This window comes from Candidozyma duobushaemuli (genome assembly GCF_002926085.2).
Source record: "Candidozyma duobushaemuli strain B09383 chromosome Unknown A_B09383, whole genome shotgun sequence".
Lineage (NCBI taxonomy): Eukaryota > Fungi > Ascomycota > Pichiomycetes > Serinales > Metschnikowiaceae > Candidozyma > Candidozyma duobushaemuli.
Genome location: NW_020289901.1, coordinates 1,860,576 through 1,873,582, shown reverse-complemented (window position 1 = coordinate 1,873,582; position 13,007 = coordinate 1,860,576). Strand labels below are relative to the sequence as shown.

At 47.3% G+C, this 13,007-nt stretch overlaps 5 protein-coding genes across 5 annotated transcripts; 1 reads left to right on the top strand and 4 right to left on the bottom strand. All coding sequences in view use genetic code 12, as the record gives it.

The window, feature by feature from the left end:
* Window positions 1-141: 141 nt before the first annotated feature.
* Window positions 142-1,094, top strand: CXQ87_000861 (thiamine transporter; the record flags this gene model as incomplete). The annotated part of the gene is made up of 2 exons (XM_025479421.1): window positions 142-242; window positions 287-1,094. The coding sequence occupies 2 exons, from the start codon at window positions 142-144 to the stop codon at window positions 1,092-1,094; spliced, it is 909 nt and encodes a 302-aa protein (XP_025338894.1).
* A 33-nt stretch (window positions 1,095-1,127) lies between these two features.
* CXQ87_000860 (uncharacterized protein) lies at window positions 1,128-2,138 on the bottom strand (the record flags this gene model as incomplete). The annotated part of the gene is made up of 1 exon (XM_025479420.1): window positions 1,128-2,138. One exon carries the CDS (start codon window positions 2,136-2,138, stop codon window positions 1,128-1,130), a length of 1,011 nt encoding a protein of 336 aa, XP_025338893.1.
* Window positions 2,139-2,250: 112 nt separating this feature from the next.
* CXQ87_000859 (uncharacterized protein) lies at window positions 2,251-3,372 on the bottom strand (the record flags this gene model as incomplete). Its single annotated transcript, XM_025479419.1, has 1 exon — window positions 2,251-3,372. The coding sequence occupies one exon, from the start codon at window positions 3,370-3,372 to the stop codon at window positions 2,251-2,253; it is 1,122 nt and encodes a 373-aa protein (XP_025338892.1).
* A 169-nt stretch (window positions 3,373-3,541) lies between these two features.
* On the bottom strand, window positions 3,542-7,339 carry CXQ87_000858 (uncharacterized protein; the record flags this gene model as incomplete). The annotated part of the gene is made up of 1 exon (XM_025479418.1): window positions 3,542-7,339. The coding sequence occupies one exon, from the start codon at window positions 7,337-7,339 to the stop codon at window positions 3,542-3,544; it is 3,798 nt and encodes a 1,265-aa protein (XP_025338891.1).
* Window positions 7,340-8,266: 927 nt separating this feature from the next.
* Window positions 8,267-12,063, bottom strand: CXQ87_000857 (uncharacterized protein; the record flags this gene model as incomplete). The annotated part of the gene is made up of 5 exons (XM_025479417.1): window positions 8,267-9,091; window positions 9,445-9,725; window positions 9,806-10,178; window positions 10,262-11,763; window positions 11,793-12,063. 5 exons carry the CDS (start codon window positions 12,061-12,063, stop codon window positions 8,267-8,269), a joined length of 3,252 nt encoding a protein of 1,083 aa, XP_025338890.1.
* Window positions 12,064-13,007: the final 944 nt, after the last annotated feature.

Genomic DNA, 13,007 nt, shown 5'->3' with positions numbered 1-13,007 from the left:
TAAACTTTAGTCTTCATCAATTCATTCCTTCATTTTGGTCATCCAGTCCTGTCTGTGGCCAATCTACCACAGTCTCGGAGTTGGAGCGCATTTGAAGCCATCGCCTGCACGTCTGATGCAGCCTACTACAACGTCTTCTTCATGAAATCAGCCAGCCCGAGGGAAGACCACCTCCTGAAAAACTCAGACGTCTCTGCAGTCGAATCCCTTGTGGCAGGCTCCATCTCAGGTGCCGTGGCGAGGTATGTTCGGAGTATCCCGACCTATCAATTCATACTAACTTCAGGGCCATCACTGCTCCGTTGGACACGATCAAGATCAGATTACAGCTTCTGCTCACGCATGACAAGAATAGCACGTTATCCCTGACTGTGAAGAAGCTTCTAAGAAGGGAGGGCGTCACGGCGTTGTGGAAGGGAAACGTCCCTGCCGAGATCCTCTACGTCTTGTACGGCGCATCTCAATTCACGTCATACTCCATGCTCAACAACGGCCTTCGTGACCTTCAGGACTCGCTGGGCTTTTCCATGAGTCGACTGCTCCATACATTTACTGTGGGCTGCGGTGCTGGCTTGGCAAGTACCGTGTTGACATACCCTTTCGACATGCTTCGAACAAGACTAGCCGCCAGCGAGGCTAAACAGTTCTTGTCCATGTCAAGAGTCGCCAAGGACATCTACAGGGACAAAGGCGCTTTGGGTTTCTTTGCAGGAATCCGGCCCTCCCTCCTTTCGATCGTTGCCTCTTCAGGCCTCTTCTTCTGGTCGTATTCCCTTGCCAGAAGCACTACAGACAAAATCCACGAACAATTCGGGTACCGCATTTGGGGCGTTGAAGCCGTCTGTGGCTTCATTGCAGGCTCTACAGCCAAGGCCATCACATTTCCCTTGGACACCCTACGAAAACGAATGCAAATCTCACACGAGCGGAATGGCTTCAGAGTATTCAGCGCAAACTACAGAAACCACGGCTTATTTGGGTTTTACCGTGGTTTCCTCGTGTCGCTCATGAAGACAGCGCCTACAAGTGCCATTTCAGTCTTCGTCTACGAGTACTCCATTAGCGCTACCAGAAAAGCCCGCATCCTTCTCTAACCTAATACCCTTGCATAATGTTATAGACTGGTTCTACTGCTTAAATAGATAATCTCCATCATCCTCATCCTCGTCGTTTCCTTCCTCCTCGTCCTCCTCGTCATCTGTATGGTGGTACAAAAGCCCATCGTGATCATTCATGCCATCCACGGATCTCGTAAACAGACTGGGCAGAATGTACTCCTTGTCCGTATCCGACACCGCGGATTCAATGCCCTCCTGTGAGACATTGGCACTGTTGTCGTCCTTGCGCACATATAGGGACAGTGAGTTCACCAACACGTTCCTAAATCTGTCGTTTTGGCTGTTCTCGAGCCGTCGGAGCGACAGAGATTGGATCTGGCTGTGTTCTTCTGGCGTGGTTAAACTCTCTGATCTTTCTCTTCTGCTGGGACTTTTTCGTAGCGACTCATTTGTTGACAAACTTCTTCTGTCATTCTGTTCCAGATCATTGATAGTGAGCTGCTTGCGAATGTATTCAGGCAATACCTCGCCCACCAATGATGCTCTGCGGCTGGCCTTGACCGTCTGAGAGCTCACGGTTCTCGATTGATTTTCCACTTCTGGGTGTTGAAGCTTCGCCTTATACTTCTTCAATGTCTTCTTGATGCTTCCCTTCGTGGGTTGTTTGTGAGGAACAGGGGTGTAGTCATGGTTTTCGAGATTCGTAACTCTGGAATTAACGCTGAAGTTACTGATTGTTGCCGCAGCAGGCGTGCTGGCAGCGCCTCTATTTGCACTTTCACCCTGAGTAAGGTTCCTTATTTCAGTAGACAATCTGCGCTGCGTTCCTTCGTCGTTTGAAGGTAGAGGTTTGTAATTTTTCGAAAGCTCCTCGGGAGCTAGATCATGAATGCTGTGGCCAACCTGCTGAGCTACTTTAAACTCCACTAGGTTGAGATCCTTTATTAGTTGATCTACCTCCTGCTGCAAAGGTGACGTTGTATTTTGGTTCTGCCCTATGAGATACACGAGCTCTTTATCCTGTCCTAGACGTGTCTTTTCGACCACGTCCTTGAATATGCTTTCGTACGACGGTACCATCGAAGAAAAGGAGTGGGTTCTGGGGACCAAGATTTCTACATTGTGCAGTGCGATAACAGTTGGGGTACATGTGCGGCATTGAAAGTACTCGAAACTCCGCTTACTATACAGACTAGTGAGAGTAGAGAGCACGTACTTCCTCGAGAATTGTAGGATACCACCTTTCAGCCACGTCTTGATGCGACTTGATCCGGTTACGGAAAACGGCATGTCCCACGGCGTGCTGGGAAATGTCAGGAGTGAACTGGAATCCAACATCCACACCCCAGTCTTCAATAGCCTTATCCCGCTCGTCTCTAAGTTTGAGCACTTCGTTTGGAAGGTTCTCAACAGCCAGTTTCCTCGAGTCGAGGTCAATGGTCTGGAAAAATGGAATCGAGATACGAGTTCCTGAACCTGCCGCAGGGTTGAGCACACGATGAATCGTAGCCTTGCACACACCATTCGTGATGGCCTCGAGAGTTTGCCCAGCGTTAACGACGAGACTATGGGGAATATTATCCACTGTTATCCACTTTCCCTGGAAGTTTTGCACTTGAAGAGAGTTCTGGTGTTCAGTGGCCTGGTAAATGTAGGTGAGCAAGTCGGAGTCACGGTGTGGACCCACACCTTGACCACTTTCGGGCAGATCATCCAATGCTTGAGACTTGACTCCTTGGAGCTGGTCGGAGTCGGGGTACGCAATGAGCTTCATCTTGCACTGCTGATTCTCCTTGAAGTACCCATCCAACGCCTCGGGAGCAAGTCCGATTGCTTCACAAGCAAGCTTTCTGAATGTAGTGCTGAGTTGAGTCATCTTCTCGATGTAGGTTGTGATCACCTTTCTGAAACCTGGGATGTGGTGCTCGTCTGGCCACAAATTGGGCCCTTCAATGTTCTTGTAGATCGGATCTCCCTCTTTTGGAGCAGGCAACTCAGTGGCCAAGTCAATTTGCTCACGCCAATCAGTCTGTGAAGCTGTGATCTCATTTGCCAATCTCGTGTAGCCCAAGAAGTGTGGAGAGTGAATCATCTCGCAATCCTGCTTGACTTCATCTGGTAAAGCAAAAAAGTGAAACAGCTGATTCTTGATATCTTCGAAATCTTGTCTTGAAGGCCCGTACTTCTCATAATTCACTAGGAGCAAGAACCCCACATTGATGAGTGAATTGCGAAGCTCTGCTAAGAATTCCGGCTTCGTTGCTGGATCAAATGCTTTCTCCAAGTCAAGAACCAGAATCAGACGGAAAGACATATTTGACAAGCAATGTCCGAATATGTTCGCTTTGGGGTCACTTCTTTTTCAAAGAGCCACAGTTAAGTCATTATAAGCGCACGTGACGCTTATCTCGGGATGTAAGGCTGTCGCGACTGCAGATGTTTGGCTGCAAAAACGATATCATGAGCACTCACGAAGTTCAGCCTTAGTCGTCCTTCTTCGCATCAGTAGTGTTAGCGACAACATCTTGCTTCAGTTCGTCCTTCGCCTCATTAGCGTCTCCCTTCGTCTCAGCCTCAGTCTCAGTCTCAGCCTGCTTGTTCTCTTTCGGTTCATCCTTAAGCTCTTCCTTGGGCCCTTCTTTGGACTCTTCCTTGAGCTCTTCCTTCGTTACTCCCTTGGACTCCTCCTTAGTTTCAGCCGAGGTTTCCTCCTTTGATTCGCTTTCACTTTGATTTGAGTCCACACTCTCTCTTGTTTCATTTATCTCTTGATTCAGCTCATGGTTCACCTTTCCAGAATCATCCTTGGGGTTGGTTTCATCTTCTGCCTCAATCTTATCGACAGTCTTGTCTTTTTCCTCTGAGATTTCCGTTGACTTCTCCTCTGCGGCCGGCTGATCTTCCAACTTCTCTTGGGCAGCAATGCTCACATCCTCATTCTTCAGAGACTTGTCCGATTGATCCTCCTCAGGTTTAGTTGAAGTTGTAGATTGCTCGGCCTCGCCGCTTATGTTCGAGGTTTCTGCGGTCTCCTTGGATGGTTCATCAGATTGAGGTTGTGGAGTGCTTTCCTCTTTCTTGGCGGTACTCTCTGGAGCAGAACTGACTCCGTTTTTATCAGACTTACCATTGACTTCTAAAGATTTTCTTGCTGCCTCGGCTCTCTCTCCCTCAATATTGTTTCTCATTATCTCCTCCATTCTTGCGTCTTCAACCGTAGGAAGAGCATTGACATTCTCCCAAATGACCTGACCTGAATTACCATATCCTGGAAGCTCTCCAAGCTTCACTCTGAAATAGTCAATATCCTTGAGAAGCGAGTGTTTCTCATTAAAGTCTTTGAACTGTGGAAGTTCGGTGCAAAAGCAATGCAAAAGCAACTTTTTGTAATTATCGAAGATTTGCAGTAGAATGAGGGAGCATTCGGTTTCGCGCATATACTTCGAGAGTACCTTTGCGACTGTGCTGGTTTCTTTCACCAAAGTCTCCATAAACTGATGGCATTGTTGACCGGGTTTGAGTGGTTCTGACCAGTCAATCTTCACAATGGAGTTACAGTGATTCATCGTACGATCCTTCATGATCAGCACGAGCTTGGTAAATAGCTCGTTCTCGTGGTCTTTGTAGTTTGAGATGATTTTAGCAAATGTGAGGTCCTCGCCCTGTTGATTTGGCTCATTCTCTTCTTCCTGATTTTTGAAAATATACTGAACGGCACTGAGGAAGGCATGATCAAATTCAATTGTTTGTATGCAAAGAGCGAGATGCTTTGTTGTGATATGCTTAAGGCCTGCCGTTCTTGTGGCGCCAGCATTCAAAATAGCCTGTGAAATCCTTGAGTTCATTACCTTGAAGAAGGTCAAAACATTTGCCTTGATTGTGGGTGCCCTGGATGTAAAGATCGATGAGATAATTATGTAGTCCCTAATGTTCTTGACAACATCGAGAATAAGCTTAGGCACCATATATTCATCGTCACCGATTTTGAGCTTAGTTTGCTGAGAAACACTTTGTTGCTTTTCTTCATCTGGTGAAGCATCCTTTTCATAAAACACTAGTAGGTTAGACCAATGCTTGCCATTCGAGCCTTTCTGACCGTCTGTTTCGTGGAATTTACTGTATTCAAGCACCTCGTCCAAGTATTTTTGAGCAACAGCCAAAGAATCTGAATTAGTAAACTCCTTCCAGATCTCTTTATCGCAATTGGCGACAAAGCGTTTGATAGAGCTCAGGTGGAAGCGATGTATGTAGTAACCGACATGGTTTTTAACCCAGTCATTGAAGGAACTTCCAGGTCCAGTTGCATTGTAGCCAGGATTGATAAACTCGCACTCCAGTAGGTATGCTGAAGAATATGAGAAGAGCTTGAGGTATTCTTCAATCGAAGAGTCACAAAGCTGCTCCAGACGCACGTTCGAAATCTTAACCAAACGAACTTGGGTCAATTCGATTGCTCTGTTAATTGCATTCGTAATGTCCAAAGACATGACATCAAGTGTGTCATTCGAGGAAAGCGAAGAGAGCGACAAATCCAACAAGAGCTTTTGATGAATAGTAAGTCTTCGTAAGCATTCAGACAAGCTGGCAAAGATGGTCTTCATCATGAGAACATACTCTTCGTGAGTAAGACCCTTGATATTTGAAGATAAAGAATTGCTTGCCATAGCCGTCGATTCGGCGGTCTGAGATGCATCAGGTGGCACTGAAGAGTCTCTGGACTCAGGATTGGACAGAGCTTCAAGTTGCATAGGATCGAGTTTGCTCAGGGCCAGCGGCAAATGGGCTCTAATGATCGCTTTTACCTCTGTGATTATCGTATTCTGGTAATCACCAAACGCTTCAACCAAGTGACTCGACTTGTATAAGTTTTTGATGAAGATAATTAGCTGTTCCTTGACTTCTGTAGGAACTTTTGTGTATGAAGTATTCAGCGAGGTGCCAAATGTTTTGCTAGAATCAATTGAGATATAGATACGATTCATAGTATCTTTTGGTGTGACCAGATTGTAATGGGACCGGAGATCTTCTAGAAGCAAATCGACAAATGACTCGATGTAGCCCTTGCTGCAAGCCAGCTTCAACTGATTCAATTTGTTCTTGATTGAAGTAAGGGCAGGAACTCTGGTAAGATCGACTAATGGATAATCAAACGAGGGATAAAGTTTGAAGGTGTCAGGATCAGGATAGTCCTCACGAGTGGTACCGTTGATGAGATGCTCGATGATTAAAATACTATCGAGACATTCGCTGTGCCTACCTTCCGAAAACATTTTTTCGGCCTTTTGAAACCAGCTCACCACCTCTTTCAATTGAAGGACAGATGATTCGAGGTGGCACACATTTTGGCGTTCATCGAGTAAATCCAAAATCTTCAAGCCACATTTGGCTTGGTCTTCCTCTATGCTTCCAAGCTTTGTTTGTATGTTGTGGAATTGATCGATGCATTCTGCTGATTGCGCCTTAATGCCTTGAATTTCTCCTAACGTGCTGAAGAAAGAGTCTGATGTTTTGGAAATTTCCTGGATAAGCTCCACCTCCACTCTATCTAAATATTGGGAAAGCTTCTCCTGGACCTCTGTGTTATGTACAATGTGGGTGCTATCATGAGAGTCCGGATCAGGCAATATCTGGGAGTTCTCCATCACTTGGCGAAAGATTCTTGGGTCGTCTAGGTGGAAGTCAGGATTTTCGAACACTGTTGGTATTTGCGAATCTTCATCATCTATGTGGTCGGAAGAATTATCAGGTGTGGATCCTCCAAGCTTACTCAAAACATCCTCAGTCAAATGCCGATTGGTCTGCTCGAAGCTTTTGTAGTCTGCGATCATGTCCTTGACTAACTCTTGGCTCATTCGCTTTGATGACACCTTATGCTTAAGCGATTGGAGCTGGATCTGTGGAATATCTTTTGACGTGGGCTTGGTCAAGTTGTAGATTGTGTTTGCACCGCCATTGACCAGAAGGTATGTCTTCAACGGCTTGTTCAGCTTGACCCTGGCCACATCAGACGCCAGGGTGAGTTCGAAGATTGAGTTGGGCCCCAACGGCAGGAATGCATCTGGAGCAGCCTCCTCCTCACCCAGACCAAATTTGAGTATGTTGAAGGCCAGAATAATGCTGTCTTCACCGGTAGACCCCCGAAAGTTCAGGTAAACCGATTCAGTTGGAGGCTTTCTAGCCAGTTCTGTGGACCGCTCACTTGCCACGTCCTCATTGATGTTGACAGTGGTGTCCATGGATGCACGTGCCGACGGAGTAGCATGATCTCCGTCGAGTGACATGGTGTGGCTAGGTTTAAAGAAGGGTGTTGTTGGCTCTTGGACACTTGATATGTCGGTACAGGAAGGCATGCGGTAACCCACCAGGTGGCATCCAGAGAAGGTTGGTTCAAGGAACAAAATATGGAGTTGCGGTATACTTAAGTGACTGAATTATTACAATCTTTGGTATTATATTTTTACTTCTTGAAGTTATCATGTATTTACGTTTTGGTCGTCTTTTGGCATGCATAGTCCGATATGGAGTAATGCTGCGAAAAGATGTTGCCGATTTATGAGCATGGTGAAAACGTAAATACTACTTAGAAATGGTAAAATCTTCGAGAATTTTTATGATTTTCTTTTACCAAGCAAAATAAGAGCTGAGTTCTCAAATAGCCTCGAAATTTGCTCAAATCAACAAAAGAGTCAGTTTTGGAACCCAATTGGGCTTGTAGTCGATTACCGACCAAGGGAAACAAAACAGTTTGGAACAACGTCTGGAGTGATAGGGGCATAGTTTCAAACGCTCACAAAAGCCAAATAATCAATTAGTCTCGAGCCTACGTAAAATACTTGACCATTTCATTGTGGTACCAGTGGAACTGACGCCATGGTCACGTGCGCTCGGATGGTCCTTCCTAAACTATGCGAGCCTTACAAATCACATCTTCACTTCAACCTTCTTCATGTCTGAACCCGCCAAAACCGAAAACAAGCCTAAGCCATGTTGCGTTTGCTTAGACGAAAAGAAAACTCGTGACGAGTGCCTTCTTTTCAACGGACAGGAGTCCGGAAAGTGTGATGAGTTGATCCAGAAGTACAAGACTTGTATGAAAGGCTATGGCTTTGAAACAAAATAGATTCCCAAAAGATCCTTTATTCCTGTAAATATAAAGCCTAGTGTATATAGCAAGGGCCTGACCCAATAGAAGAAAAACGAAAGTTATGCTAAGTTGTAGACCCATAACGAGTGTTTTGATCTGCCTGAAGTGACCGTTTTGGCAAAAGGTTGTCGCCTTCTCTCTCCAAGTCAGCACTGGTGGCGATCTCCCTGTCACCTCTATGACGCCGAGCGTTGGTTCTATAAATGACCTGATTTTGAATGAAGTTGTCGATCAAGATCAATTGCAAGCAGTTCATGAAGATGGGTACCAAGAACATCACAACAAAAATCTCAAATTCGTTGGGATACTCGTCGAGCCATGCAAGAAGAATCTTGCTTGTGATCCATAGGAGTTGCGTCTCGAAGCACTCCACAAGCCCATACAAGATGAACTTAGTCGCCATCAACGCACTGAAGTAGATACCAAGCTGCTTCATGTACGCCCGTCTGCTAGGATTGTGTGGGTCTGGACCGTATTGACCAGATTCAATCTGTGTCATGTGGAGGTGGGTCTTGCAAAACCAGTTGAAGCACCGGAAGACTAGATAAAGAATGTACACGCCAATGGTGCAATCAAATACAATGCTTAGGAAGTACCAATCGCAAGGATCCCCGCTCTCATCCTCGACAGCTTTGACCAAATCTTCTGGCAGTGTCTTGATAATTGATAGTAGAACGTTGAAGACGTGAACCCCAAAAGCTCCGATAACCTGTTTAGAAACATCAAAAATCCAGACTGGCCAGGTTCTTCTGACTGGATACTCATAAAATCGCTTGATAAGAAGTGACAGAAGGCAAAGAAGGCCTAGGAATGCCTGAGTAATGAGGGAAAAGGTTCCCACTAGCTCACATTTGCCATCGGAGTCATCATTGGAGTGGGACCTTGTCACCTGTGATTCTATGAAGAGCGTGCTTGCCAAAAAGCCCGCAAGCGATGTTGCACCCGGAAGTGTGAACATAAGTTGTGAATTTTAAAGAAAAAGTTGAATAAATAAGATTTGTGGATTGGTGGGGTTTTTAGTCACAAAACCTCGAGCAAGCTAGTGATGCTAGTTGCATACACGGCGTGGTGTACGGGTGCACCCACATGGCTGCAAAGACGTATAATCTAAAATCTGAGACATGTAGTTCATCTTGTATATTCGTAAGCGATAAAATGAGCACCGTGCCGGTGCATGGGATACCAATCTATTCTTTCTTTAGCTGCTATTTTTGTTCCAGCTCCCAAGGAAACTCGCCACACCCAGCCCTTACCTCGCCTTTGATTATTGGATTCATCGGAGTCTGACGACGAGACGTTGAGGCCATTCTCACCAGCAACCTTATACAACGAGGAATAGCTATCAGGACTCTTCGCGCCTTCGGATGGTGGACGGGCATCTTCAACCTCCGAGTCGGAGTCAGAGTCCGACTCAAGCACAAATCCACCTCTGGATGGTTGTTTCACGACGGGTGGAGTAGGAGATGCCTTTCCCAGAAACGCATTCTCAGATGTGGTGTGAGGGGCAATGGCGATGCCTTTCTCTGAAGCGGAGGCAGTGTGGCTCCTTCGCCTCTCCGGGACTTGTCCGCTGCATCTGGCTCTAACAGTTGTGTTGCATTACTCGGCGTTGGGTTGAAGAACATGTCCGATAATGCGCTTGGCTCTTCGGACCTGGACTCTGTCTTCGAAAGTCCGCCAGATCCGGAGAAAAATTGGCCAGAAAGCGAACTCGAAGAATGTGGCTGTTTCAGCAAGCTTGTTGAAGAATGCCTTGGGTTGATTTCGGAAATGTGACCCTCCAGAGGTTCATCAGGCTTGTTAATATGTTCAGGATAGTTGGATTCGTCCTGCTTGTTTTCTGTAGCAGTCATGCCACCACCAAACACCAGCTGTGCAAGCGACGAGCTTGAGTTGCGTGCGCTGATTGAGAGTCCCTCTTCCTCGCTATCGCTGTCAGAGCTCGAGTCACTCCCATCTAAAGAGAATGGATTTGGCTTTGGTTTATTGGTGGGAGCAGCGGAGTCGTCAAGTGAAGAAATGGGCAATTTTTCTGCGTTTGGGTTGTTGTTGTCATGACCACAGTTAATGACATCAAGAGGGCATTATCAAAGTTGCGGATATCCTCGTTTTCGATAATTTCATAATCGAAGTTGGATCCCAATGCAATATTTTCTGGCACGTCGACCACGTCGGGAGCCCTGTCTCTCCCGCCCGAGCCATAAATGGCATGGTTGGGATCCACCTGATAAACTGTATTGTAATCGTAGTGGTAGTCGTAGCCTCTATTACTGAAGTTGCCCACATTATGCGATAAACTGGATGTGTATGGATTCTCGTCATCACTCTCCTCGTCAGAGGTACCGTAGTTCAATGATGTGGATGGAAGTAACTCAATCGTGCTGTAGCGTTTGAGGGTCGAGGGGTGTGGCGTATCCTTTCTCTCAAGTTTATTATCCTCTCTCTTGTACAAGCCGGGATGGTGGCTGGCACTTGAAGACGAGGGCACCTTCAAGAAAAAGCCTCCCTCTTCGTCATCATCATCATCATCATCATCGTCATCGTCCTCACCTTCGGAGTCCAATGAGTGCATGTCGGTATCTTCATAGTAGCTTTCGCTGCCTAGATTGTAGTCCCCAACCTCCTCCTCTTCATCATCATCTTCAGAATCAGCATAATAACTTGTGGGTGCTGATGGGTCGGAAATGGCAATGCATTGGCGGACTTCGCCGTTGAACCTGACATGGCGGTCTTGTTTTGGAAGCTTCTGTGAATGAGCAAAGGAAGATCGTAAGGGAGATGCATGGGCGTCGTGTTGCGGTGAGACAAGTCTCTCTAAGCCGTACTGGGAGGCCTCAGAGTGGTCGGAGGCATGCGAGGCGGTGGCTTCAAGTTCCGGCAAATCGGCGCTTGAGTTGTTCTGGGAGTTATTTTGGGAGAAGTTCTTGTACTGTGAGTTCAACTTGGCGGAAATGGCATTATAGTCAAAGTACTCTGGTGGTCTCTCTGACACACCGGCCTTGACGGCAGCTTCTCGCCTAGCCTGATGCTCAGCTTCTTCACGACGGTTTTGCTCTTGGTCAGCACGAGCCGATGCAATCTCAAGCTTCCGCAAGTTCAGGTGGCTGATCATCATGTCCTCGACGGTACGCTTTTTGAGGATGGGTTTGGGGCCCGAGGTTCTGCGGGCAATGGCGACATCGCCGGCCACGGCATTGGTGGCAGTTTCAGATGCTGGACGGGATTCGTCTCCATGGTCGTGGTCATCATCGTCGAGAATGGGTCCGTAGAGCCAAGTGACATCGCTCTCCTTAGACCAGTTGACTGCTTCCGGGCTGATGGTCTTGAGGTTGGAGCGCCGCTGAGCCCACGTTCGCCAACTGGCGTTCTCCAAACGAGCCGCATTGGCAACACTCTTCCTACGAGAGATAACATACCTCCACGACTTGCTGATGTCGGCCACATCCCACTGGTGCGAGAGGTAGTCCACATGTCTGGAAGGCTCAGCGGAGACGTCAGTGTCGTCGTGAGGAATGAGTTCCGGGCTGGTTAGGAACGGTGGCGTTGGCGTAGTGGTGGATGCTGCCGTTGGAGAATGGGGGTTGTTGGACTCCGAGGGGCATCGGTGTTGACTCTGAGTCCCGTGTTCGTCCCACCCTGAGACAGCTCCTCGTCCTTGCCAGCGTTATCCAGCTCCTTTGCTTCTGCCTGGGCCTCGATCTTCTTCTCTTGCTCACTGGGGTCGATGAATTCGTCTAAGAGTCCGAGCGAACGGGTCCGTTTTAGCTTAAACGTGGTGTTTTCGAAATGGTCGTCGTCCTCGGCGTCCACGTGCTGAGACGTGGTTGCACCTCCTGTGAAAACCTCTCCCTGATTGGACATGACGTTAGGTGCTTTGCTGGACTGACTGGGAGGGGCAGGCGCTGGTATGGTTGGTTACTGGTTGGTGGTTGCGGCAACCGGTTTTGGTGTAGTTGCGCCTGTAAAGAACAGAAATGGGGATATGGTGGATGCAACAGCGCCTTCGGTAGCTGTAGTAACTTCACAGCGGGGGCAAATGATAAAGGTTGTGGATTAGAGACACCTGGGGGTGAAAAACGTGAGCGAGACTTGAGCTCCCTGGGTATAGGTTTACTGCACAAAGGCCCGTGCACCTCGCCTTGGCCCAACCACCGATTTGTATTGGGAGGTGGGCAGTGGAGCAGTACAATTTGATTTTATTAGGGAAGAAAGAAAAGTGACGAGAAACTAGACTAAAAATTATCTATTCACATTGTTATATATGCTCTGGTGGCGGGTAACGCCGTGTACTCCTGAGTATGCTCGGTTACCTTCAGACAGACCGGCCTGACTGGGATATCTGGGGCAGACCGTTTTTGCTTACCTTCTAGCACCATCCTGCAGGACGCCGTTTGACGACATGCTTTGGCGATCTTGTTGAAACTAACCGTGTTTTTTATAGATATGACCATAATTCTGGTCGTGGTCAGCACGGCTATTATTGCCCCATGGAATTATGCGTCTTAACATCGGAATATCTTCAAGCGAGAGCAACCGGTGCGCGCCGCTTGCCTGGCGGAATGGGTGTAAACTTCCAAAGATCGACATCTGAGAGTTTAATTAAGTGGGGGTGATTTGTGGGTTGATTTTGCCTCGGTGCGGAAGGAATTCGATCTCTTTTTCCGTCACCATAGTCATGGTTTCCATCTTATACCGTTGGCATATACCCGGCTCTCGGAGCCCGGGCCGACCGCACGGAATAACCTACAGTGGCCTTTGAGTAATCACGCAATTGAACCTTGGCGTGAGGATAAGTGGGTTTGTAG